Source organism: Lissotriton helveticus, chromosome 1_1 (assembly GCF_964261635.1).
Source record: "Lissotriton helveticus chromosome 1_1, aLisHel1.1, whole genome shotgun sequence".
Lineage (NCBI taxonomy): Eukaryota > Metazoa > Chordata > Amphibia > Caudata > Salamandridae > Lissotriton > Lissotriton helveticus.
Window position 1 is genome coordinate 1702985670 of NC_136057.1, and position 27929 is coordinate 1703013598.

Consider the following 27929-nt stretch of genomic DNA (forward strand, 5'->3'; position numbering starts at 1 on the left):
CAAACACAGTCTTCCTGGTCTTTCATTCAACATTTCTACACCTCTTGGTCTTTGGGAGCAGCACTGACTAATTTAGTAGGGTGTTGGATTTTAGGATCATAGGCAGTTTGTAAAACTCATCTTAATATTTCGTGGGTATCTGGAAACTCGACAGCTGAGACTTAAACCCACCAGGTTGCCTGGGTTGGTGGGGCGTTACTAAAAATTGGACCAGTACCAAACCTGGGACCAGAATCCACACATGTATCCTTTGTACACACCAGATTCCCCTGTGACATTACATAAGCAATCAAGGATGGGATGTTCAAAGCTGCATTTAACATTTCACCGCACGATGCCAGCGGAGCAGTAAAGTCCCAGTGCAGTTAATTACTCTTCCTCCGTGTTTGCACCATGATCCCAGACAGACACAATACAGGGCTCTTCGGACACAGAGGTTTTATTTGAAATGTTAAATACTCTGTAGACAGACAACAGGGGTTTCAAGGTGGGCAGTCCTCCAAGAACTTTACAGACAGATACGAACATCCCTCTCAGAGAGGGGATTGAGTGCTTCTGGGTAATTTGGAAAGTCTTTAAGAGTGCTCCTCTGCCATTTTCTCTGCCTTGGCAACAGCTTCTTCAATTGGGCCAACCATGTAGAAAGATTGTTCAGGAAGATGATCATAGTGTCCTGGAGGAGAAAAACCAGCATGTGAAAAAAGGAGACCAAAGCACTAACCACTCGCATTGCATAAAAATAAAATGTAATGCATGGCTAGATATGCTCATGCAACAGTACACCACTTTTCTGGAAAGACCACCGGAAGAAAGGAAATGTGATTTTAAAAAACATGACCCTGTGCCAACAGACACAGACACCAGAGGATAAAGTTAATAAAAAGAACTGGATTAAACGTCTAATTTGTTACATTGTAAATATCACATCTAGTGTTACAAAAAAAAAAAAAAAACAGGTGGGCATAACTCAATTTATGTAGAGCAATTATGCAAAACTATATAGAATGCAAGGAGCGCATCCCTGCATGTAGCACTATTTCATCGTGCAAAATGTACTTTGCACATAAAATACACCAGAGTATGCATTTTGCACCACGTAAATAGTGGTAAATGCAAATGAGCACAAACAGTAGCTGCTGCTCACACTCTGGTCTTGTTCTCTCGTGGTAGGCATTTCCCCCCGAATTACAAGAGCAGGAGTAATCATTCAAGTTTCAGTAATTTTGTATTACAAGAGTTACGCAAAATTACTACATCACTCCAGCTTAATTAAAATTTCGAACTGCAAATAAAAAAAGAAGTCCTACACAGGAAAGAGAACTTGGTAAATAGTGGTGCATATAGCGCACAAATAATTCACTTTTATTCGTCCTAGTCTCATCTCACCACCTACAAAGCAGTACCCCAGTGGTGGTAAAGAGCAAGTTAGGCCCAATTTTTCCTACATGACAGATCACTGCAATAGACTTGCTTGTACGTTCTTACCTGAAAGAATTTCCTTGAACCCTTTGATGGTTTCCTTCAGGGGGACTAGTTTTCCCATATGACCGGTGAACACCTCAGCAACTTGGAAGGGTTGTGATAGGAATCGCTGGATCTTACGGGCACGGGCAACAGTCAGCTTATCTTCCTCAGACAACTCATCCATACCCAGGATAGCAATGATATCCTGAAGGGATTTGTAATCCTAGTAAGACAATAGGAAAAACCTTGAGAAAAACAAAAAGCCTCTCCCCATGACAGAGAATAGCAAGCTACTGCTCTATCACAGCTCTTATCTAGCAAAATCGTTGGCAAGGACAACACAACTATGGACTTTGTTGAAATAAAACTATTTCCGTATGCCACAAGCAGGATTTTGGCCATGGTAGGCCTAGGAACAGGCAACTTGTTGCAGACGACCAGAGAAGGATTCTGGAACTTGGATAAACCAAAGGACAGGTATATTATTAGATTCAATAACTACAGTTGATACCATTGGACACCATGTTGTGATTTACTGGTTAGAGGAGGTGAGCACTGGGTTCCAGGTTTGCCTTCTAATGCTTAATCCTTAAGTCAGTATAGCCCCGTAATTCACTAGGGCCAGTCCACTCAGAAGCTAACGATCTAGGGAGAAGAGGGGCGGGGGTTAGATAGCTCCTCTAAGAGTAAGGAAATGCACTGAATAACCAAGCAATTTGGACTGACAAAGCCAACCAATAGTAGGCAGTGTGCTGGACCATATCCCTTTGTAAGTACTGTGCTGTCCACACTAAGTTTTCAAACAGCATCAAGTGATCTGTAGGAGATAAAAGTATGGAAGTATGTACTTTATTTAACCGCATGCGTGCGGGCGGAATTCCGCTCGTACGCTGAGATTTTTCAAAGCGCACTTTACGTGACGAGCTGGGCTCGTCATCAGCGTAGCAGGAGGCTACCTCATGACGAGCCCAGCTCGTCATCAGCGTCGAAGGGGTTAACCACCACTGGCTGACTTGCTCAGGTTCTTTCCCAGCACAGAGTGGACAATTCTGATAAGCACCAAGGACCTTCCCTACCTGCACCAAGAGACTCCTTGAGTATACACTGCACTTTACATATCCCGCCCCCCCCCCCGAAATCCACCCTATAAAAACGAAACTGACGTCTAGTTACACCAGTGCTGCCAAGCCTAACGGCCTCACAAATATCTGTTGCTGCGTGCTCCAGCACTCGCATCTCAACCGGTATCTAAAGGCAATAGGCCTGACCTTACAAAACACCTGGAATATAACAATTCCCACCAATGTGAGACCCTTCCTTGGGGTCTTTGGCTACTAGGCAACATCTTTTGGTTTTCTTATTGTGCCCCTGGCCGCAGTACAACTGCGCTTCAACTGTCTAACCAATAAACGATTGGATTAGTTGATGGCAATTTGAAGAGAGCACATCATTTCACTTACTCTAGTTGATGGGACCTGGAAAAGATTGTTCTAAGAAAAGTAGATCAGACTGCTCGTCAAATAGCAATGTTTTAATTGGTTCCCTCACATACAACGAATTTTTGACTTCAACTGCATAAAGTACTATATCCGCTAAGGAAATTTTAAACACTACAGTAACTAGTGGAAGTGACCCCAACCAACTAGTGGAAGTGACCCCAACCAACTAGTGGAAGTGACCCCAACCAACTAGTGGAAGTGACCCCAACCAACTAGTGGAAGTGACCAACTAACAGATATTAAGGAGTGAACCACAAAGGAAGTAGATTTGAGGATCCGAGTGTAAAATATTTCTGTATTGTTTACTGATCAACCCACGTCAAGCTAAAGTTGGCAACTACAGCCTTGTCCCCCCCCTTTACCTGTAGAATTTTCTGCACTCCACGGGCCACCTCATAGTGCTCAGCTCCAACGACGTTGGGGTCCATGATACGAGAAGTAGAGTCAAGGGGATCAACAGCAGGGTAGATACCCAACTCAGAGATGGCACGGGAGAGTACAGTTGTGGCATCCAAATGGGCAAAAGTGGTGGCTGGGGCAGGATCAGTCAAATCATCAGCAGGTACATAGATAGCCTAAGAGAAAATTATAAATTAGGTTAAAATGAGCAGGGCTTCCATGCAAAAATCACCCAATGCGTCATTCCACTTGTGGAAAGGAGTCCAAGTGAGTCAGACTATGCTTTCTCTGCATCAAAAGTTGCTCTCCCGTTTAAAATTTAAAGAAAAAAAAATTACGTTGGGTTGTGAATTTAATTGTTTCTAGATCGGTTTATAGTCTAAAACTAAGACAGCCTTTGACTGTAACCAGATTGAAACCTGTGGATGAATGCTAACTTGTGGTATGGTTTGTATAAAAAAAGCATTATATAACATTTTAACTACGAAACTCTTAATTACCCTTACTACACTTTTATCATACTTCGATAGGACTAATTATACTCATCTTCTAACATCGCCTCAGATTCATATTTAAATGTTTTTCTTTCAGACCATACGCCAGTTCCCACCACTTAGCCGTAGGGATTGTGAAATCAATAACTTATGGAATATATTTAAATAGTAGCTTAAGTATATCTATGAATTAGAAAGACAACCAGGACCCATAATGTGATATCGGCGAACAAACACTTAATAGATGAGGATAACAAACTGTTGCAGACTAATACTCCAAAGACTGAGCTAGGCTTTCTGAATCTGCCAGAAGGATATAGTTCATGCCTTAAAAACAGAAAGGCTCATAAGTTTACACAGATTCAATTACCTGCACAGACGTGATCGATCCTTTCTTGGTAGTGGTGATTCGCTCTTGCATGGTACCCATGTCAGTAGCCAGGGTTGGCTGGTATCCGACAGCAGAAGGGATTCGGCCCAGCAAAGCAGACACCTAAAAAGTGAAAGTCAAAGCTTTAGGGACAAATTGGATACTTTAAAACAAAGTTGCACAGCTCTACGGTTTGGTTTCTTTCTCAGATTGAACAATTGGCTTCAGATAACTCAGAAGAACGAAAGTCAAGGATTAATCATCACAGAAAGAAACTTTGAAACGCAAGGAATACATTTAAGGCGTTAAAGCTGAAAAGCACAGAAACATGAAAATTCATATAAAATTGGTAAATCAATGCAAATAATGGAAAACCACTAGTGTCTTCATAGATTTGCTTTGGACTCACCTCTGAGCCAGCTTGTGTGAACCGGAAAATATTGTCAATGAAGAGCAGTACATCCTGTCCCTCCTGGTCTCTGAAGTATTCTGCAACAGTCAAACCAGTCAAAGCAACACGAGCACGTGCACCTGGGGGTTCATTCATTTGTCCATACACAAGGGCCACCTGACAGAAGACAAAAAGCCCTGTTAGATTTTGTTTAGAGACAGAAGCTAGCATTATCCTGTGTATTGCCTCTCTAAAAACACCATCTACCACCATTTTAAACCTAAACTTGCAGCAGAGCCTCACAATATTTTACCTCTACAGGATACTTCTAACAAGTTTTCTGGTCACACCAGAGGTGATGGCGAGAGTTGCGCATATTGCTTAGGGTTAGCCCACAGGAAATACAAAATTTGAAAGACGAGAACAGGACAAATTGATTCTTTTCTAATCAAAAGTATAGTTGATAGGATTTTGAGACGAGAACTTTTAAAAGCCAGCACATTACACCAACTGAAAAAAAATGAAAATAAAGTACACAACTCAAACACATAAGATTAATCTTTGGAAGACAGAATACCATCTTCTTACAACTGTAATTTGTCTTGGCTCTTCAAGAATTAAGTTACCCTAATGTTAAGATGGGTTCTAAAAGTAGCAAAATGTAAAACATTTAAAGTATTTGTTCTCCTATGCTTCACCCGATCAGATACTCTTCATTCACCCTACCCCCAAAAAAAAGATCCATCCTCCATCCACAACTTGCTCCGCAGGTTCAACTGCATTAAACTGTATACTAGGTCAAGTCTGTCAAACCACTGGGGATTACCCTAGACAAAAGCCTGAACATGAAAGATCACACCGCAGCAAAAAGATGACCTCTACACGCAAACACAAAAAAATACCCACAAATGTTTTACATCGGTCCTGAAGACTGCGATTCAATCACTTGTCCTCTCCAAGCTGGACTTAAAGACCTAGGTAATTCAATAGTCACAGGCACCCCAAAAATCCACCTTCTGCCGATGAAGTCCACACTCAACACAGCGGCTAGATTGCTTTCTGGAGAGAGTTGATTCAACCACATCACTCCCACCCTCAAGAAACTCAACTGGCTACCAATTGAAGTGAGAAGTACATTTAAAACAGCTTGCATAAAACAAAAAGCACTCTACTCTGGAAAAATAACCTGCCTCTCCAATAAACTCTCAAAAGTGGGCCCCAAAATTATTATTTTTTTTAAAAACCTCTAGGAAGCTCCCAACACTCCTCTCCCCCTCCTAAATTAAATTCAAGTCAACCAAATCTCTCACTTTATCGTTCTCTGAAAACAGCCCTAGAATTTGGACTGCCATTCCAAAGGAACTTCATGACAACCAATCCTATCTTCACCTCAGGAAATTGTCCCTACTTAAATTCCCAAACTCGCTCACTTAAATCTTGTGTTTGACCAACCAAAAAATACCACGTCTAATCAAACTCACTGCTCACGGACCTCTATTCCCAACCCACCCTCTGTATACCTCACAATATAGTCTCGAGAAATGCCTCACTTTTATCTATCTCCTGTAATTGACTAGTTTACCCCCTTCCTTACTTATATTGTAGGACTTTTCCCATCCCACTTTGGTAATACTTTCTATAAATGAGGTATATGTAATCCACGTAAAGCCTTTCAATAATGGCCTGACCGAGGAGGAGCTACGCTACGAATCAAGATGGCCGCGTAAGCTCCCGGCTCCGCTGACCTCCGCCAGCAGCTCGATTATCCTGTCTTTAATCCTGACCGTACACCCGATTTCCTTGTTTATGAAGGTCTACTGCTTCCAGAGGTGCAATCCCGGGATTTCTACCTCATCGGCTGACGAAGATACACCGTGTTTCCATTCTCGGCCTAACAACGTGTGGAAGCCGGGGCCTCGATTTCTAGACTACCCGAGTCAGAGTTGAACAACATCGGCCGTGAGACCTGGACTGAGCCCGGTCTCCCGAAGAGTGCCTGTATTGTTGACTTTGTGACAATCCTTTGACCGATCTACACCCGGGACACGTCATCGTGCCACACCGGCTGCTGTGGTGGGGGCCCAGAGACCTTGCTGCCCCCTCGGGGGTCGACGGGCTGGGGTCCTCTGACAGCGAAGGTGTGTTCTGTAAGACGAGGAGCGCCCATTATTTGTTCTCAGATTTGCGTGGCCTGCGACTCCGGAGCAGCCGGCCTCCGGGGTTCAAGTCCGGCTCTGTCGCCTATTGAGAGGAGATGGAGCGGACGGAGGGCACGCCATCGCTACAGGCCGTTGTGGCCGCCATTGGGGCGCTCCATTCGCACACAGTCGCTGTGTTCCGGACACTGATGGTGAAAGTGGACGATATCCTGGAACCTGAGGACGACACCTCGTTTAGTTTCCAGCAAGTGATGGTACCAGCGGTGCATTGCATATCAGAAGTCGAGGTCCCCGTGCATAACCCGGAACTCATGAACCTTGACGGTCCCCTATCACCGGCAAGCCAGCCCGTGCTTCTCGCTAGCGTCTTTTGTCTGACTCTGCTGCCGCCTAACACATCTATAGACGGTCTTCCATGTGGCTACGAGTTCCTTGGTGATGGTCTCGGATACTCGCTGTTCTTGGACACCTTTCCTCGTTCGAGTCGTGAACTTTTATCCTGTATTCGATCCTCCTGTGCTGAAAAGAACTTTTATGGACGCTGTGCCTTTTTCCTCAAAATGGCGGCTCGAGTGGCAAAGACTCTTCTGACGGACCGTACTGGCCAGGGCTGAACTTTATCGCTGGGATCCGATATACTAGCTTTCGTAGTGCCAGGGTTGTGCCTGTATTGTGATGGGAATTGGGTGGTTGTTGTTTATCCTCCCCTGACTGGTTTGTATAATTGCTGAATATTGATTTTACCAGGTCTCCGGGTGGTTGCTGTTGGCGGGGGTATGGGAGACCGGGAGTGTGTTTGCTTTCTCCTCCTCCGCTTTCTCTTTTCCCTTCCTTTAGGGTAGTTCTTGGGCGACAGGCACGCTGTTAGTGGGGTTAGGCCGTAGCCATTGCAGGGGTGCAGGGTGGGGGGTTAGGGGTGGTTTTTTTTATTTTGCCTCTCTTTTGTTCTATGGCCCCTTTTGTCTTTCCTTTTCCTTCTACGAGAGATGGGCTGTCTATTTTCCATGAATCCTTTATTGTCCGGGTGTCTTCGCAGGCTTAATTATCCTGTAACATTGTGGACGAGGTCACGCGGGTGGATTGCTTATTTCCTTTTTCCGTTATGTGTACCAGTGATGGGCCTTTTATTTCCTACAGTGATTATTGTTTGTATATTTCCCCCGCCTGGCCCATGTTCTGTATTTAACTGCGAAACACCTGATGTTTGTATTGCCTACTCTTGTCTTACTGTTAAAATAAAAAATATATATTAAAAAAATAATGGCCTGACCTTTTCCTTCCCAAGTTATACCTCCTGTAAATGATGAATATGTAATCCTTGTAAAGTGATCCGATGCCTTCGGGTCAAGTTTACGCTAAATAAAACTCAAAAATAAATATATACGCCTAAGGAGCCATGTAGCAAACTTGAGAGATTTTTCAAGTTTAAAAACACATGGTTGAACAGTGTGAGTATTGTAACTCAGCTGCCTAATACTTAACGGTGAAATGTAAGCTGTGCACATACACTTAAAAGCAACATTAGTTGAAAATCATACCACATAAGCAGCTGCGCACCTTACATTAGAAATTTTGCTAAAACCTATTTTTGACAAATCCGGTCAGTTTTAAAAGCAGAAACTGTTTTATCACTACAAACAGCCAATTAGGAAAAATACAACTCATTTGCCCCAATAAATTTTACAACTCATTTGCCCCAATAAATTTTACATAAGCTATATGAGCATTCATATGTTGTAATAATTGTGTCTTTAAAGTAACCAGTCTAGGCTTGTGTTCTCAAGTCCATGGCGGCTGTGAAAAACAATGCGGTCACAGATAGTTTCATTCAAATGGACACTGCAGACCTATGAGTGTATTTATCCCAAAGTGTTGAAAAGAAATGCACTATGGGTGAGGTTTCACTTTGTGTTGGTTTGGAGGTGTGAAGCGGAGAGCCTTAAGGAGAAAGAGAAAAGTATCACCCAAGCTCAATACCACCCTTAGTTCAACAAATCTCCACACTGAAAGAAAATAAATGTTTCAGATACACAAAAAATAAAAACCATAAAAAATTATATATAATATAAAAAAAAAACGAGAACCCTAATCTACGTGCATTGCGAACGCTAAACGCACCAGGATGTGCTCACCTTGGATGTGGTGTCCTTCAGGTTGATAACACCAGACTCAATCATTTCATGGTACAAGTCATTTCCCTCACGGGTCCGTTCACCAACTCCAGCAAACACAGAGTACCCACCATGGGCCTTGGCCACATTGTTGATGAGCTCCATGATCAGTACAGTTTTCCCAACACCAGCCCCGCCAAACAACCCTATACAGAAAAGCAAGGAAAGTTAAAGATCGGACCAAAAGGAAGAAATAAAGTGTCTTATGATCAATTTCCTTCTCAGATTTGAGGTTTGGCTTCAGAAAACTCAGAAGAACGAAAGTCAAAGATTGTTCATCATCAAAGGATATTATAGCTGTATGTATATCAAAATTTACTGTAAAACCCTTAAAAAAATAATTCACCCAAAAAACAATTTAACATTAGGAAATTTAAACTGAAAAACGTTTCCTCAACATACCAATTTTTCCACCTTTTGCATAGGGAGCTAGCAGGTCAACAACCTTGATGCCAGTAACTAAGATCTCCTGCTCAACACTCATTTCCACAAACTCTGGTGCTTCAGCATGAATGGCTGCATACCTGTGGTGGAGAAGATATGAGATTAAAATGCAGAAGAGAAGTCAGTTTGAGGCTCCGATCTCAGCTATTTCCCTTCTCAGATAATAACACTGGCTTCAGAAAACTCAGAAGAACGAAAGTCAAGTTTAATCATCACTGAAGGGATTTGCGCAAGTGTGTGCGCAGAGTCAAAACTGCAGCCATCCTAGTTGCTTTATTTGCACCCACACCCCTTCCTGCCTTGCAAAATATAAGAGAAAGGTGTTAGTCCTCCACTCACATTCTAGACCCCAACCAACTTTGCCAGAGAAAGTTGCGACACCCTCGCATTTAAATGTAACCGTATCTCCTACGAGACATAAGCATAAGCTTTCTGTCACAGAACAAAAGCAGCTGGCCTACACAGATGTCCGGTTCACAATGCATAAACCATAGACTAATCATAGTGATGTCCATAAAAGCCATAACAGTTGTAAAGACCAACAGGCAAGTAAGCTTTCAGCAGTCCTGGCTGTCGTCTTACCACCAATGAATGTGCGACATGGGCAACAAAGGCAGCAAACTGTTGTCAAGGAGCCAATACCACCTCGCCTCCCCCCCAAAAAAACTGGGTGTTTGACATTCCCACAGTGCAACATTTAAGACAAGCATTTGCAGTAGTCAAATTTAAAGCTAGTGGTGTAAATTCCTGAAACATCCTAGCGGTAGCATAAGTAATAAAAGAAAATCCATTAAGCAAGGAACAGGTGGAGTACCTTCGCCTGTTAGTAGGTGTCCCTGTGGACGCCTATTAGCCATATAAGGTACTGCACCCTGCAATAATGAAGACTACAGCCCATCCCCAAGACTGGGTCCAGTCATGCCTTATTTATTCTGGAGTAATGTAGCTTGCTGACGCACACAGGTAGAACAGTAGAGCATAGCCTGCTGCGGCCATTGTATTGCTGAAACTCGCTCAAATCCATTATGCACGCACTGACATTCAGGAGCCCAGGATGGAGGAAGATGCAATACTGCGCAAGAAAAGACTGCAGAAAGCCATCCGCTTAACGACAAGCTTTAGACGTTTAGAGATAAAACGAGGTGTGCATTGATTGCTACACAACTAAATTGAAAAAAGATGCGCAGCCGCTGTATTTTTTTCTATTTATTTACTTTTGTATCAATCGTGGCATGCCAGGCTTTAACTTGAGATGTTTTTAACTAAAGCCGGCGTACTGTCATCAATACGAAAGTAAATGGATGGAGAAGAAATGCGGGGGCAGTCTGCCTTTATTTATTGACTTTTGTAGCAATAGCTTAACACCGTGCTTTAGCTTCAGATGTTTAAAGCTAAAGTGCAGCATGCCGCCATTGCTAAAGTAAATACATGGAAAAGAAATGTGGTGGCCAACCATGCAGCAGGTCATTCCTGCTTGAGCAAGACATTAACTAAACAGTGCTCACTAACTGTTAAAAAAAAACTAGAGAGCAAGGACACATGTAAGAGGGGTTGTCCTCATTCGAGGAGACAACAAGGAGGTACTATGGAGGAACTACTAAGCCTATTCACAAATCAAAAGCCATCATTTACAAAAAGGCAGTAGGAGAAGCCAGATGAAAAGATGGACAAGCGTAAAGTCCATACCTGAATACAGCATGTATCGAAGCAACAGCGCAAATGCTGCCTAGGCAAGACCTAATAAAAAAGTGTGCCAACAAAGCCCCTTGGCGTGGATTCCCACTTACATAAAAACCAAACATGGTGTGCTCTTCAAATCACTACTGCTAAACAACTACTTCAACACGTGCAAAAGTTGCTCTACATTTCCCTCATTAACTGGACCCATCGAGACTAAGGGAAATCTGAAGGTGCTGCAGAAAATCCCACCCAAGGTACTTTCTGATTAACAACGTGAGGAATTAGATTGCCTGCTCATGGCGGATGAACTGGGGGCTGTCCGGGGGGGATCTGAATCCTGGCAAGGCCCCCAGGTCCGAATGGTTTCCAGAGCAAATTCTTTAAAATTCATGGAAATGCTCAAATTAATTTGATGTATATCGATGTGGCAGAAGCCTCTGGGTCACAGAGCTCTCCATCATATGTGAGGTTTTGACAAATAAAGTCTGTTTAAAAAAATTAATAAATCAATTGTAATCAAAAACCATACTGTGTAAGACATTTGATCATTAAGACATTCACACAATATTGCTTTAAAAACAATAAGGAGTTAATCTCCACAGCCACCCCTCGAGAGAAAAACAATTGACAGTATAATTTGTCATATCCTGAGACACATCTGTAAGACAATCTATTGACTAGACCACGATGTATGGTTGTCACGGCTTGTCTGTGGGCACCAGTCAAATGAGTGTGAATAATAGCTGCTTCAACGCGTTTTGATGACCCTCTTAATTTACACAATCTTCATCACGACTAACATATCAATCTCTCGATTTTGTAAGAATCTCCTTTAGATCAAGACCTTCATATAAAAGGCACACACAGAAGAGTAAACCAGGTCTAAGGGTGGTGTGTGTCTGAGCAAACGGCTGTGAATCAATTGGATGTAAATGTAAGTGAAAAAAGGGGGACTGTTAAATCACAGAGGTTTGAAAAAATCCCATCAGACCACCCCGTTGGTGGAATATCATCATATGGGGATTAATAAGTGTTCAAAACCTCTCCCGGCCTTATAGTGCCAGGATACTATCAAGAACTTTGCTTGACTATATATATATCGTTCCTCAGCATTATAGTGTTACTAAAGTGCAGTGCTCAAGTGATCATGGTGAATAAAATTAACTACTAAGACTCAAGAAACTATCAAATAGAAGTCTAGGTGTCAAAAATTTAAAAATACGCCAAGTAGTTCAATATGGATACTACCTTGTGGCGCTTAGCAGGACGGTCGACATGTTTCAGCCTATTGGGGGGGGAACTACCCCGGCTTTCTTCAGGACCTATCATATGGAGTTGCTACTGCTACTGACAGACATTTATGATATGAGGAACAATAAAAAATGTACTTTAAAAAGTCACATATCTACCAGGAACTGTGCTCTTCAATGTTCACTGGAGGAAGAGAGAAGACCTCTTCCCAGCTTTGTGTGGGTGAAGACCTCACCTCACCCGGCAACCGCTCGGGAGAATGAGGCCCCGCTCTCTCCGTCGTTGCCCCTCGCATTTACCGAGCGGAAGTGGAGGGTAGTTCCCCCATAGGCTGAAACATGTCGACCGTCCTGCTAAGCGCCACAAGGTAGTATCCATATTGAACTACTTGGCGTATTTTTAAATTTTTGACACCTAGACTTCTATTTGATAGTTTCTTGAGTCTTAGTAGTTAATTTTATTCACCATGATCACTTGAGCACTGCACTTTAGTAACACTATAATGCTGAGGAACGATATATATATATAGTCAAGCAAAGTTCTTGATAGTATCCTGGCACTATAAGGCCGGGAGAGGTTTTGAACACTTATTAATCCCCATATGATGATATTCCACCAACGGGGTGGTCTGATGGGATTTTTTCAAACCTCTGTGATTTAACAGTCCCCCTTTTTTCACTTACATTTACATCCAATTGATTCACAGCCGTTTGCTCAGACACACACCACCCTTAGACCTGGTTTACTCTTCTGTGTGTGTCATGTATTCAAAGTATGGGGAGCGAGTAGACAGGTCGGTAAATATTCCCCCGACCCTCCACACCCTTTTGTTTTTCGAGTCTTCATATAAAAGGTACAAAGTTCATTTGATCCAAGGGTAATGTCAGAATTATATTAAAATTCTGACCAGGTAGGACTTTTATCTCCACATCCTCTATTAAACAGTCTTTCATTGTGTGGGTTATATTCCAATTTATATATCGCCAATCATTCTGTCGCTATAAAAATGGCACTTACCACAGCTTTGGGGAAGAATGGATATTTTAAAGGCTACCCATTATCACCTTCCCTTGCGAGTTGAGATTTATTTAAAGACTACCCGGTCTGTTAAAGACTGGGGGTTTTATTCCACAGGCTCTTCAAGATCGGGTTTCGAGAGAACTGGAGACAGGCAGTCTTAAAAATAGTGGCCATAAAAGGTCCAACATGGGAATAATTTTTATAAAATTCAGACATTACCCTGGAAGCAAAACAACTGTGTCACTTTATTTTAAGGTCCTGATCTAAAGGAGATACTAACAAAAATCGAGAGATTGATATGTTAGTCTTGATAAAGATGGTGTAAAGGAAGAGGGCCATCGAAACGTGTTGATACAGCTATTAGACACAATCTAACATTTGACTGGTGCCACAGACCCGCCGAGACATCCATACATCGTGGTCTAGTCAATAGTTTGTTTTACAAATGTGTCACAGGATACGACAAATTATACTGTCAATTGTTTTTCTCTGGAGGGGCGACTGTGGAGATTAACTCCTTATTGATTTTAAAGCAATATGGTGTGAATCTGCCTTCATGATCAAATGTCTTATACAGTATGGTTTTTTATTACAATTGATATTAATGTTTTCATTCTGTGAAAAATTGTTAATTTAATTTGTTAAATAAATCTGCTAATATTGATTTTGATATTGGACCTTGAGTTTTTGGTTTACTGTCTGGGCTTTAGTTCCCATGTTGGTCTTTTCTAGGGTACTGTTCTTTCCATGGTATGGTTTTCTTTTACACAACAATGCGGTGGTGAATGGATGTGGCACTATATGTATGAGTTGGTACTAGCAACCAAGGAATTCCCTACTTTTCAAATCAGAAGGTGCACCAGAGAATAGTAAAGGTCCATTATGTATTCCAAAATATACCCTTTATTGTATTTCTTCTGTCAAAGGTGAATAAAATCACAGATTGTATTTGTCTTATGTAAGAAATATAATAAAGGATATTTAGGACATTTACTATTCTCTGGTGCACCTTCCGATTTGCCTTAATATTTGATCTGCTGTATAGTGGCACCGAACAGCAGCAGGTGCTGGGAAGGTTGTGCACAGGACACAATATAGTATATGAACTATGACTGAGGTACGGTTGCTCAAGTCAGACAGTTTTCTACCTGGTTCCATCGAGACAGTAGCCCAACGCCTTATGTCTTACGTCATTCCTCAATACTTCCGTGTTATATATTTTATGTGACTTTTTGACCACTTAATGCTAAACTGTTTAACTTCTGACCAATATGAATCCACACATACCTTTTGTAAACGTATTCACAACCTGTAAAGTGATCAGCTACCCTCAGACTTCGCTAGCACTATATAAAACTCAAAAATAAATAAATGCTAAGCAAAAAAAAGACATGGTCTGGGTGTGCACCAAGTGTATGCACAGCAGGTGCATACCAGGGTCTGGGTATTAGCTTCTTAGTCTGGCCTCAGATCATTACTATAGTCTGTGTTTGCATCCAAAGCCCACTTTGCAAGGTGTTGTGCTGCAGTTAGTTTAAGGGGTCTGGGTGAAAGGCATGTCCAAAGGCCTTTCTGCGCAGTGGATGGATTAATTGAAGATTATATTAAGGGTTGACACATTGAAGATGTTGCATGAGCATACACCCTTGATAAGGATTCAGTTATCAACTTGGGGGAAACTATTACCCCATGAAACACTGGACCAATTTCGAGTCTTTATAGCAAGTATAAGTTCTTGCCAGACTTGGCTACAAGAACATGGATCTCATGGAACCAAATTGTGGAATCAGGAGACAATTACTGAGTCAGAAGAGCCCTGATAAAGTTCAAATGTCTTTTAGAACTTAACACGTTGGCTTGATGTTCTTTTGATGGGTTTTATAAAATATCTCAAAATTTAAAAAAATTTGAAGACAAGAAACACAGATTTGTGGACTTGTACATCTCTGGGTGCACCATTCCACTTCGTTTTACATTACGGTTGCACAGCAACCAGTCTGAATATTAACTGGACAAAAACCAGCTATGATGCAGTGCCTACGACAAAAAGAATACATAAAAGAAAAATCTACCCAGCTAAGAGTCGCCCCCGCCTCCCCTACACCCCTTTTGCACCGCTAAAGAGGTCTTGTTAGGCGACATCAGAAATAGACCTTATAGCACCACTGAAGCATCCACAGACCAGATATTCAGCACATAATGCAAGAGACAGCCATACCCCGCTTCTACAGCCTGCTAGACATTGCAAACGACAATTCAAGTGGGCACCACTGAACGAAGTGATGCTTCAAGGACAATCTTGTTAAAAATCACCTAGGGTAGAGGCAGGCATTTAAAGCACAGCGTGGTCGGAGTTGAAGGACACTAAGGTAGCATATTTACGCCAACAGATGTATTTTGTAGGTCTAGGTATTGCATCAGACACTGCATCTTTGTTTGATTAGGCTGTCAAAACTGCTTGCAAAAGCAACAAATAGTTTTTTTCGGCCTCCTATAGATGTATATAGGAACAAAAGCAATAATACATATATGGATATGCATAAGTTAAGATTCACAAAGGAAATGCCACTTTCGTTCGTGAATAACTTAAGCTGCTCAAGAAATTAGGAGATGCTTGAACATTTTAACCAGAGAGGACTGAGCCAAGGATTTAAGAATTGAGCAATGGGTTTTTAGGGGTGTACGAATATAATAACCTTGAAAGTATCACCTACTGACAGTCTATGGACCGATTCAAATTTCGAAAAATCTTATGGTTTGATTCATGCAGTATTCGCAGACTGAGTATACTTTGGATTCAGGGTGACTAAACAGTCATATCGAATCCATGATTACATTTTATATAAAATAAAACAGTTAATTACCTGTATTTATTATGAACGCAAAAATACTACTCAAATAAGAAACTACTGGTCAATTTACAGGAATTAGTACAGAGGAAAACGTAAGAACCTGGGTACTTTTGGGATAACTAAACTGTACTATGTGTACAACGGACATGAAGCAATTTAGCTAAATTGCTAAACATGTCAGCTACTCAAGTGAAGCATTTATCCAATTAAATGCCGGCCAATGTTCCGTCATAATACCATTTGTTGTGCGAATGAGTGCAGCTCGAGCGGATAATGTTTAGAATAGACCTGGCTATTGAGTCCACTGGTCCCCGCACACAAACCAGCCAGTGCACTTTCCCAAATCGGTATTTCTGAACCCTATGTAGATACATTCCTATCAACGGAGGAGCTAGAAGCAATTTGGGTGGTGAGGCTGTGTTAAATTGGGCCAAATGAACAAAATTACAAGGTTTAACTATTGCTATAAATCAAATTTTAAAAAAGTGCGTGCCACATTAAGCTACCAAAATATTAAAAAGACAAGACGTACTGTTTGGTAGTAATTGGGCCTCTCTCATCAATAGGTTCGCCAATTACGTTCATGATTCTTCCCAATGTTTCGGGGCCAACAGGGATTCGAATGGGAGTGCCAGCATCCAGCACCTGCTGTCCCCTCACCAAGCCTTCTGTGCCGTCCATGGCAATAGTCCGAACTGTGCTCTCACCTGGTATGACAGAATCAAATGTCAAAACAGCCCACCCAGGATGGCTAAGAAAAGAAGTTGCCACTGACACAGCAGGCCTTCTCAGAACATTGTAATGGCTTCAGCAAACTCAGAAGAACGAAAGTCTTGTTAAATCATCAGTGAAGGGCGATGCTTAGGAAATGTACTTCACATCAAACTATCACACTCACCTAAATGTTGAGCAACTTCCAGAACCAGCCTGGTATCCCTGCCCTGGACTTCGAGGGCATTAAGAATAGGGGGGAGCCCCTCATCGAACTGAACATCCACAACAGCGCCGATGACTGCCACGATACGGCCAGTGGCAACGCCAGCTTTGGGAGCTGGAGTGGTCTGCGCTGCATAGTCTCTCCCTAAAGAAAAGAATAAGACATACATCACAAAATTAGCACTTTATTTAATATCTACTTTTTCATTTGACAGCACGTCTTCCTGAAACATAGGTTCAAGATACAGAGCTGCCCTGAAAGTAACTTTTGACGCCTACTAGAAACATACAGCCTACGTGTAGGCCAGTGTTGTGTATATTGTGTATCCAATATAGGTGGCACAATGTCTACATGTGCCGAATTTGACATTTAGTTTTGAACGATGGGGGTACGACTGGCCTAACGATAGACCAACGACTGGCCTATCGATGGACCAATCTATGTAACTTTATTCAGTCTGAATGGAATTAGACCATAACAGTACATAGAAATATTGCACATATCTTATACATTAAGCACTGGTCTATCAGTTACTATCCCCACTCATGGACTACCGCAACGTGTACCCGTATTAAGGGGGGGGTCGTATGTTGCTTAAGTGTTATTGGCCTATTTATCTCATCGATGGCACTAATAAAACCGCTAGAAGAGTAATCTATGACAGCTTGGTAAATGGGCAGCTGATAAAGATATGCTACCCCCCCCCCTTTTAATTTTGGTTTTCGGGCATAATTAGGGACTAACGAACAGCGTTTTAATTTGGCCTAACGATATACATTGTGTTGTGGCAATAGCTGCCCTTTCAAGTGTCACTGGTGTTGCCTATACAGCACACAAATCTACCCACCGTTTACCTAACATTAATAGTAAAGGTAATTATCTTTAATTGCACCCATCTTAAGTCAACTGCAATCGTGCTTTCTCTTTGTGAAATGATATGCTAGGAGTTGAAGGACACTTTAATACCGGCAGGCGACAGCAGAGGTAGCGTAACAAATGAGTGAATTCGCTGCCCCAAACTTTAAGGCATATCCCACTGGAAATCTTTTTAGACCCACCTCCAATGACCTGGTACTAGAGAACCTCTCATGAGTCTTGCAGATCATCATAAGGCTTTTAAAATTACGAGATCAACCTTTTCCTTGAATAACCTTGGATTCTCCCACAGCTGTGTTCAAGGTGGGACCAGTGTCGTACTCTAGCATAAGGAGGGACTCCGACTGTTGTCAGAACAACAACAAAAAGTTGTTCCAAACTGATATACAACAGCCACGCACACCTACTATGGCTGCGAGTGTACTGCAGATAGAAGGTGACCTGGAGACTGAGTATTCTCAAAGGGTCATGGTTAACACCTTGAAGTCGGACAAGTATGGGACAGAGGTCATATTTCCACCGTCAACAGGTCATAGGACAATACGGAAAGAACCAGCATAAGCAATACTTTGACAGCAACATGACCCTAAATTCTACGAGCTAAGAAACAGCTTATTAAAATCAAAGACAACGTACACGATCATAGAACGCTTCGCAGTGCATCTGTAAACATATCCTTTTAGGATGTCGTTGGGAGCTCGTTAACCAAATCAACAGATGGAGGACTCTGTTGCATTTCTTGGTCAGGTCACAGGTAAATTACATTATAATGCGAAGTTACTTATGAACACTACTTTTTTTTCCCTTAATCTACCCTCTCACGTTGGAAATGTTTCTGGACAGGATATTATGAAGTTTACCACTTCCTGGGTCCCCTTATACTATTGAAACGGGGGGGGGGGGGGGTTCAAATGTACGGCCTTGACAGCTCTGGGGCTAGCTCCCGCGCGAACAGTTGGCAGGCTCAGTCAGCCAAAGCCCAAAAACAAATTAATTCGCTTCCCGCAATCCCCGATCGCCCACTCTACACCAGAAAGACGGCACCGAGATGTCACAATTTGAAACTTATAATTTAAAAAAACACTGCTTCTGTAACTTGCACATCCCGCCTACCTATACAAGACTAACCCCCATTCCCCCTATATGCACATAACGCCAATAAAACAGAGAATCTATATGCACCTAACGCCAATAAAAGAGAGACAATCTATATGCACATAACGCCAATAAAACAGAGACAAGCCCACACAAGTGACAGGCATGATCACTTTCCGGATGGTGGAGGGGGTTAGTAGGAGGGCCGGGCGCGTACACTGGTCGTTTTCCTGCCGGGAAGGCGCAGGGGACTGAGACGTGGAAACCAGCACAGGAGAGGAGATATAACAGTTATAACTTATTATTTGCCGCTGCGTTCGGTCAACGGCCCCAAGTGCAAATAGGGTCTGGGCGAGGCCTACGCGGAAATCAATGACAGTTGTAGGTCATGAAGACGATAAGGGCCCGGAACGTTTGCATCATTTTCTTCCACCCTAAGCCTTCCTACTTAATACTCACGGGCACATGCCGCAGCAGGACCACCCTTCAGCAACGGGGCCAGGCCTCTCAGGGCCCCGGCGGAGCAGCGACCTACAGACCCCAACATGGCGGCAGCAGAGAGAGGAGAGAGCGGCGAGGGCACTGCAGGAGGCAAGAGAGGAGGCGGGGTCAAGAAGGGCCGGTGAGGCGGGCCCTGAGCGCGTCACTCAGTAAAGGCGAATGCGCTTGAGTCTAGAATAAATCATCCAGGAACGGGATTGGGCAGAAACTAGAGCCTAGGTGCTATTGGCGTAGAGTAGGCACGTCCCAACGCAATTGGGTTAAAAATATGTCTTACAGAAAAACAGCGACGGTATTAGGGGAATGTCCGTGAGACGGAGACAAGGAGGCAGCCATCTTGGAAGAGGGATTTTGTTGAACTACACTAAAGGGCATTTCAATAGAAACAAAAGAGGGACATTAAGGACAAAGGCCATGAACGTGGCGGTCATCTTTACAAGAAATAGATCGTATAGTGGACAGTCACTAATGTCATATTTACACATGTTTTCAGTAAGCATATGTGTGCATAGCTGCTAAGGTTTCAGATTGCTGTGAGTAACATTTTCATAATTTCAGTGTAATTATGAGTGACATTTCCACAAATATGAGTGACGCTTTCTCGCAAGCAAATTAAGCAATGAATACAAAGGAAACCTATAAATATCAGAAATTACACCTATTTGAACATAGCTGCTAATGTTTTAGATTGATTATGCGTGACATTTTCATAGATTCAGTGGATTTATGCGAGACATTCAGAGACTAACTGAGTGACACCTAAAGTGACACTTTCTTGCAACCAAAATCATGCAATGAAGTCCATGGAAGCAGGTAAATATCAGAAATCACAATCATTTGAGCTACAAGAAAGTCAAACTCTGAAGCGGGTGCTTTTAAAGCTATTATTTAATTTCTAAATAATCAGCACCCTCTACCCAATCTCAGCTCTAGGTGCGGCTGAGAACCATAAGTAAAAAAGAGATTTCTGTGACAAAAGCAGCAACCCACTGAGCTATCCACATACAATACAGTTCTGCAATATGTTGGTAGACTTTCTTTATAGGAGGCGTATTAACTCTCCGCACTACTTTATGGTGAGAGTGAAAACTGCCAGTAGAGAACACTGTGACCTCTCTCCCGCGGGAACATTAATCACCCGACTAACTCATAGTGCTGGGAAAATAAAGCCCGATGCTTCATACTGTCAAGAAAGGGTATTTAACCAATTGCAAAAATAAATCAGCAAAACTGCTAGTTCAATTAGACAAAATTAGATGGGGCCCTGCAATTACAGAACAGAAAGGCAACTTTGAATGAATGAATGAATATAGGATTTGTATTGCGCAACTTTGCCCGGAGGCATCAAAGCGCATCAGATGGAAACAGCTGAGTGATGGGTGCAAACAGATGACGAGTTACAGGTAGACTTCTGCAAAAAGCCACGTTTTTAGACCCTTGCGGAAAAGGGCGAGGGACGCCTGGCCCTTAAGTTCAGCTGGAAGCATGTTCCAAAGTTTCGGGGCAAGGGAGAAAAAGGCCTTCCCTCCCCATCTGGCCTTGGTGGTTCGAGGGACACACAGAAGGTTTTTGTTGGCAGAGCGCAAGGCCCTGCCCGGGGTGTAAAAGGACACAAGAGACCTAATGTCTTTTGCACCAGATCCGTGAAGAGCACGGGAGGTAAGAACTAGTACCTTGACATTTATCCTGGCCTGCACAGGAAGCCAGTGAAGGTTTTTTCTGATCAAGGATCCTGAAGAACGTCTGGGGGCATCAACAACAAACCTTGCTGCTGCATTCTGGACAACTGTAAACGATGGACCAGCCTTTTTCCCATACCTAAATAGAGGGCGTTACAATAGTCCAGGCGAGGAGAGATGAGAGCCACAAGACTTGTTTCCGGGCGTCAGGGGAAAGATAGTGTGTGAGTTTTCTCAGGATCCTTAAGACACCACAACAGGTGGAGACAGTCCTGTTGACTTGCTTGTCAAAGGCAAGTGTGGTGTCGAGAATAACACCCAGATTACGGGCGACTAGAGAAGGCTTGGGACACATTCCAAGTCAGCCGACCAGACATCTTGTTTACCTCCAAAGATGAGGACCTCGGTCTTTTCCCCATTTAGTTTGAGGAAATTTGAGGTCATCCAGCCTGCCACTGCTTCCATGCAGTTCCTGAAGTTTGAGGCCGTGTTCTTCACAGATTGAGAGAGGGAGATCATAATCTGGGTGTCGTCAGCGTACGACAATACTTCCAGTCCGAAGGATCTTACAAGTCTGGCAAGTGGGGCCACATATATGTTAAAGAGTGTAGGGCTCAGGGATGAGCCCTGAGGGACCCCACACTGCAGAGGCTTGGTGGAAGAGAGGAAGTCGCCCAGTTTGACCCTTTGTTCACGCTGGTTGAGGAAAGATGTCAGGAGGCTCAGAGCCGACCCATCCACTCCCATCTCACTAAGACGGGTGGCCAGAATGGTGGGAGACAGGGTGTCAAAGGCAGCTGAAAGGTCGAGCAGGATCAGAAGGGTGGTCTGACCACTGTCGACCTTAGCGCGGATGTTATTGCCCACCACTGTAAAGGCTGACTCTGTGCTATGCGCCTTCCGAAAGCCATGCTGAGAGGGATCTAGCAGGCTAGCTTTATCCAGGAAGGCGCTGAGATGGTGATTAAGGTGGGCCTCGAGCATCTTAGCGGGAGCAGGGAGTAGGGATATAGGGCGGAAGTTTTTTAGAATCCCGGGGTCCATGGTGGCCTTTTTCAGAAGGGGCTTAACAATGGCCATCTTCCAAGGCGCAGGGAAGACACCATTTGGGATTGCCAGATTCATTACTTCCACCCTTATCCGCATTGATCCTTAAATGTTGTTGTTATTTTTGTTTTTATTTTTATTGTATAGGACTTATAAGGATCTACAAACTAGGTGCAAGGTTTTATAACTACAAACTACCTGTATGGCTTATAAGGATCTGTAAAATAATTATTTCACAACTGCAAACTGAAAAACTATAAAGTGTTTTAATTGTAGATATTACTTCAGCTCCTTCTCTAAATAGTCCCTCTTGCATCTCACAAGATCTGTTCCCTCACTCCCCCACACCCCTTTAGGATGGCCACCGTAATCTACACGTAGCCACACCCCCTCCCAAGTGTAAACAGGTCACATGAATCTGACCATGTGACTTGCCTTAAAAACATCGCCAATTCAATTCACCGACCACGACTAGCCACAGTGCCATCGTGTTCCAGGACCCCATTACCAGGTCTGGTGCCGTGATTCATTCGGTAAGTGCCGCCCGTGTTCTTTGCAATCCATCCCACCCCCAATTCAAACCTCCAAGCCCATGTTTTTTCCCCGACCTGACCCGCCCATTTTCCACTACAGGTTGCGCCCTGATACCAACGCTGCAAGCGCCGAGGTTACCTCGGTAAGTGCCGTAGTTGGCTGTTTGTTTAATTATTCAACACTACGACTTGCGGTTTTCCTGACCTTATCCCCGCACTTTTTCAATTATAGGCTGTGCATTGAAATCACCAATGCTAACGGCTACGTGCCATCGAGCACCTAACTTGGAAAGCCGCATTATCACTGTATTCGTGTGTACACCGTATTATTTCACTTTGCCGAGGCCCACCTTCACAAATGCCCTCCATCTCTTTTAGATTTCCACCGAGGATACCCCTCCTTTAAAATACCCAGAGGAACCAAGTATTCTGGAGCTTACTCTGTTAAGCTTGTCTCCTGGTGAGCCGCCATCTGCTCTTAACGCGCCGTTTCCAATAATTACTTTCACTTAAAATTTCACCACTACCATGGGTCGGGCACAATACCCTGTCTCAAATTGAATCACTGCTACCATAAAGTATTTGACCACCACCTTCACGGCCAATTGTCTCCTACATCGCCACAGCACTGCTGTCTGTTCTTTTATTCTTCCTCCTTCCTCACGGCCATTGAACTTGTTAGATTGGTTATTTTTCGCCACCTTAATTTTTTGCCTAATTATACTCCACAACCTTCTCTGTGATTACAAGGTTCTCCGCACACTGTTAACCATTTGATTTTTCCTTCTTTTTTCCCCCCTTCTTTGATTCTCCCTCCCAAATCTATGGTTTGTGCCGAATGTAGTAAATTAATGCTAATTGCTCTTAGACAAAGAAATAGAGTCTGTCTAGGGCACAATTTATACAGGCATGAATTATTTATTATCCTGAGGATGATCCCCATATTTTGACGTAGGGATCGAAACGCCGTCGACTGATTGTACACCATATGCATGTTAAACACACTGTATAGCGTTACCGGCAATGGTGTCTCCATGTTATCTAAGTGTACTCAATTTTTATGTTTAAAGACTTTTTGTTGCCTGAACTCTCTTTTCCCTTAACTGTTGTTTGTCCAAATGTGGTAGTAGGACTCTGGTTGTGTCCCACTTGAATTTTTTTGAATGTTTTTCCATGTACTTATTAAATATTAAAATTCTGTCCGACTGGACAAAGAATATAGAATCTATTTAGCCTATATTTATTATCCAAGATATTGAGAAGCTGTCTGGGGACCACTGTCTTTAGTAATTATATACGTACCCAAGGTCCCTGACCAATTGCATATTGGGTTCCCTTGTCTTTTCTTAAAAAAAGGGGATTGTAGTATGGCAGGCACATGCTTCCCATTCAATCTGTATAATATGAGGGAGTGTGTCTGTGTAGCCCTAGTCTGACCCCACCTCACTCCTGCCAACATTGTGATATTAGTTCCCATTAGGTAAGGTAGGTGCACCATCTCACCACACTTAGTATGTCTACTAAAGAAGATGACAGTGCTCTCTGCCCTCTAGATACAGTGAGCTTTCATTCCAAGTATTTAAAGCCCTGTGTGCCTCTAGAAAGCTGAAGACAGGGAGAAGTGTTGACTCAACGTCAAATTGAGATGTTACTGTTAGATAACCTAAGGAAGACCCCCGGGTCAGATGAACAGGACAGAGTGGGTGGGACCGGGAATGAGGACAGGTCAGTATGTGATACCAATTATGACCTGGAATCTAACTCTGACCAGGGGGACCAAGATGGGTCCCACCTGGATAACTCTGATCTTTCAGAAGGCAATGGACAAGGCCATGATGGCCCCCTTTTCACCCCTCCTGGCAGAGTGCAAAGTTTACCAAGGAGTTCTACATCTCCTTCTGCAGAGTCTAATCACTCAGGACAGTCTGTAGGGAACTCTGTATCTAGCAAGAGGAGGCACTCTTGCGATAGGGAGTACTAATTGCTTGAACTTGAGAAACTAGGCTTAGGATCAGGCAAGAGGAATTGGCCCTTAATAAAGAGTCCCCAGAAGTCTAGAGAGCTAGAAAAAAGATGGGACTAGAGTCCCATGGTGGCAGCAACATTGTCCCTAGAATTGAGGAACACTCCTTTGATTATAGGAACCTGAGCATGATTGTCCCTCCCTACCATGGTTGGGATGACATCCATAAATGGATAACTGCTTTAGAGAGGGCCTTTAAAGTTCAGAGGGTCCCTCAAGAGCAGTGGGCAGATATCGTATGGTCCTCCTTTGCTGACAAAGGTAGAGATAAGCCCCTCACTGTTAGATAAGAGGATGATGACAACTATTCAATCTTGAGTGCTCTCATTGATAGGTTTGGCTTAACCACAGAACAGTATAGGATTAAGTTCAAAGACACAGAATCAGGATTGGGTAGGCTTTGTGGATAGGGCCATTAAGGCTCTGGAAGGCTGGCTGTTTGGCAGCAAAGTGAATGATTTTAAGGTATTGTACAATTAGATTATGAGGTAGCAGATCCTTAATAATTGCCAAAATCAGTTGTTGCATCAGTAGGATAGAATAGAAATTTGTAAAGCGCACTAAACCAAATAGGTGTCAAGGCGCTAAGCGGGACAATAGGGAAGCAGACAATCACCAACTATCTGACTTCTCAGCAAGAATTGGGAAAGAAGGCTGATAAGTGGATCAGAACCAGGGTGAAGCAGAAAAACCAGAACAATGGTAGTGACCAAAAGAAACAGGATTCTAAAACTCCAGATAGGGGTGGGGACGTGGTTACAGCTCAGAAGTCTTCATCAGGACCCCAAACACCTGCATCTTGGAGGTGGGGGGTTAAGTAACAATCCTGGGCATCACTGCAGATGTGTTAACTGTGACCAGGTAACAGGCCAAGCTGGCTAACACTGAACAGGCCTTGGATCTTGGAACAATGGACAAAGGACCTTCCAAGAGAAGGAGCAGCAGGAGTAAGGCTGTGTCTTCCCCAGACTCAGTGTGAGAATCAATCTCATGAGGGAGATGATCTCAGTCCCTATGAAGGAACTGTCTCAGATGAACTGGAACCTGACCAGGCGGAGTTCTTGGGGACAGGGGGCCATTCCAGGGCAGACTTGAGTTTGGAGCAGCAAACCTGCCCCTCTCTTGAACTCCTCAGACAGCAAGCTGCTGCTGAGGCTGCTGGGAGTATCAGTGGATCCCACAGGATCTATTGGGATGAAGGACTTCTCAGTCAGTCAGTCAGTCATAAGCTTTTATTCGATATGCAAGATATCTTATAAGCACTTTTATAATACAATTAATACAATGTACAAAAAAATCATTGCCGCAAGAAGTCAGTAATAAAAATATTAAAAGAGATAAAAAGGGTGTGAAAAACCGTTAATAAATTAACTAAAAAAAGAATTAAACAGCTACTGACAATCTCTTACATCGAATAAGCCAAAACTGTTTTAAAAATTTAGCTATTCCGCACACAATAGGGGGGGAAGTGTCCGTGCTTAGAATACGCAAGGCTACTAAATGACTGCGTGTGCCCATGTTCCGGCAGAGTGGTTTCAACCAGAAACTCCTAGGCCTTGCGTAGTCCGGGCATTCAAATAAAACATGGGCAATGGACTCAATCTTACTCGGGCAACATGCACAGTTGGGAGAAGTACGGGGCACAAGAGACCATTTCGATACCAGAGCACCTAGGGGAAGGGAACCAACTCTGAATTTAAAATAAAGTGCTCGGTCAAAGGGGAGAGAAATCAAGTCCAGGTAGGGTTCAAAGGCCACAGTGTCTTTAATTAGTAAAAAGGCGGCAGTGGACCTGCAGTGGTTAGAGGTTGTAATTAGACGCTCCGCAGTCCATTTCCAATAAAACGCCTTAACAACTTCTTTTGGAGGGGCTGAGCGAGATGACCAGCAATCTCCTAGGCCGATGTTCTCCAAAAGCTTTTTGGTGTCACTTAACCATTTTATATGAGCCCAACCCCCCTGGCTCATTATATCTCCCAGGGCATCAGCATAGGATTTTAATTCTTCGCTCCTCCAAATCCTTGTCCACAACAGGAGCGGGCGAAGCTGGGCCTGGTCTTTGATGTTTTTACATCCCATGTCCATCCACACTGGTACAGATGGTGTGCTCAATGGAACAGAGATAAAAGATTTTAGGAGCTTGCTCTCTGCTGTCACTAGGGCATCCAGCCGACAGTGGCCCCACAATTCTGCCCCATACAAGGCTGATGTCACTACTTTGGCCTTGTAGATTTCGAGTACTGGGGTAAGTGATCTCCTGGTTGAGGCCCTGTATTCCCTCATGAGAGCTCCTCCTACTCTCCTATGATTTATGACCATTTTATCTATGTGGTTAGCCCAAGACATCCTGTCCGTAATCCGGATACCTAGGTAGTCGAATTCGGGTACTCTCTCTAGTGGGATAGAATTAAGTGTAGGTGGGCAGCCCAATTTTTTAGGTGGATTTACAACTAAGTATTTCGTTTTGTCCACATTTATTATTAACCCTTTTGCCTCACAGAACTCCTGGAATCGTGTTAATAATTTCTGCAGGCCTTGTGGGGTCTTCGAGATCAGGAGTGTGTCATCCGCAAATAGCAGGGTTGGGATGCGAACACCTCCAAGGCAGGGGGCGTCGGCTGGTTCTTGTTGAAGATGTTTTACCACCCCATTCAGATATAACGAGAATAGGGTGGGCGCCAAGACGCAGCCCTGTCTTACGCCCCTGGACACTGGTATCTTGTCAGTGAGCTCTCCGTTTTTACCCCAACGGACCTGTGCAAAGGTGTGGGCATGAAGGCTTATGAGAAGGGACAAGATGTAAGGTGGTAATCCCATCTCATAAAGGACCCTCCAGAGCTCTTCCCGGGGAACTAGGTCAAAGGCAGTCTTCAGATCTATAAAGGCTAAGTAAAGACTACCCTTGCCTAGTTCCACCACCTTCCACCCCAAAAGGAACAGCCTAAACACCTGCTCTATAGTCCCCATACCAGCCCGGAAACCTGCCTGAAAGTCTGATAGGATTTTTCTCTCCTCCACCCAATGGAGAATCCTGCCGAGGATAG

General features: G+C 43.3%; 1 protein-coding gene and 4 non-coding genes across 5 annotated transcripts; all 5 read right to left on the reverse strand.

The window, feature by feature from the left end:
- Positions 1 to 423: 423 nt before the first annotated feature.
- ATP5F1B (ATP synthase F1 subunit beta) lies at positions 424 to 19732 on the reverse strand. The gene is made up of 10 exons (XM_078689015.1): positions 19562 to 19732; positions 17093 to 17275; positions 16727 to 16901; positions 9350 to 9471; positions 8909 to 9093; positions 4636 to 4794; positions 4227 to 4349; positions 3326 to 3538; positions 1486 to 1687; positions 424 to 673 (listed from the first exon to the last, which is right to left on the reverse strand). Exons 1-10 carry the CDS (start codon positions 19647 to 19649, stop codon positions 576 to 578), a joined length of 1548 nt encoding a protein of 515 aa, XP_078545141.1. The 5' UTR covers positions 19650 to 19732; the 3' UTR covers positions 424 to 575.
- Positions 4427 to 4498, reverse strand: LOC144780867 (small nucleolar RNA SNORD59). The gene has a single exon (XR_013600823.1). It is a non-coding gene; the product is annotated as a small nucleolar RNA SNORD59 (small nucleolar RNA).
- Positions 9164 to 9235, reverse strand: LOC144780863 (small nucleolar RNA SNORD59). Its single transcript, XR_013600820.1, has one exon. It is a non-coding gene; the product is annotated as a small nucleolar RNA SNORD59 (small nucleolar RNA).
- Positions 9543 to 9613, reverse strand: LOC144780858 (small nucleolar RNA SNORD59). The gene has a single exon (XR_013600819.1). It is a non-coding gene; the product is annotated as a small nucleolar RNA SNORD59 (small nucleolar RNA).
- LOC144780853 (small nucleolar RNA SNORD59) lies at positions 16978 to 17048 on the reverse strand. Its single transcript, XR_013600817.1, has one exon. It is a non-coding gene; the product is annotated as a small nucleolar RNA SNORD59 (small nucleolar RNA).
- Positions 19733 to 27929: the final 8197 nt, after the last annotated feature.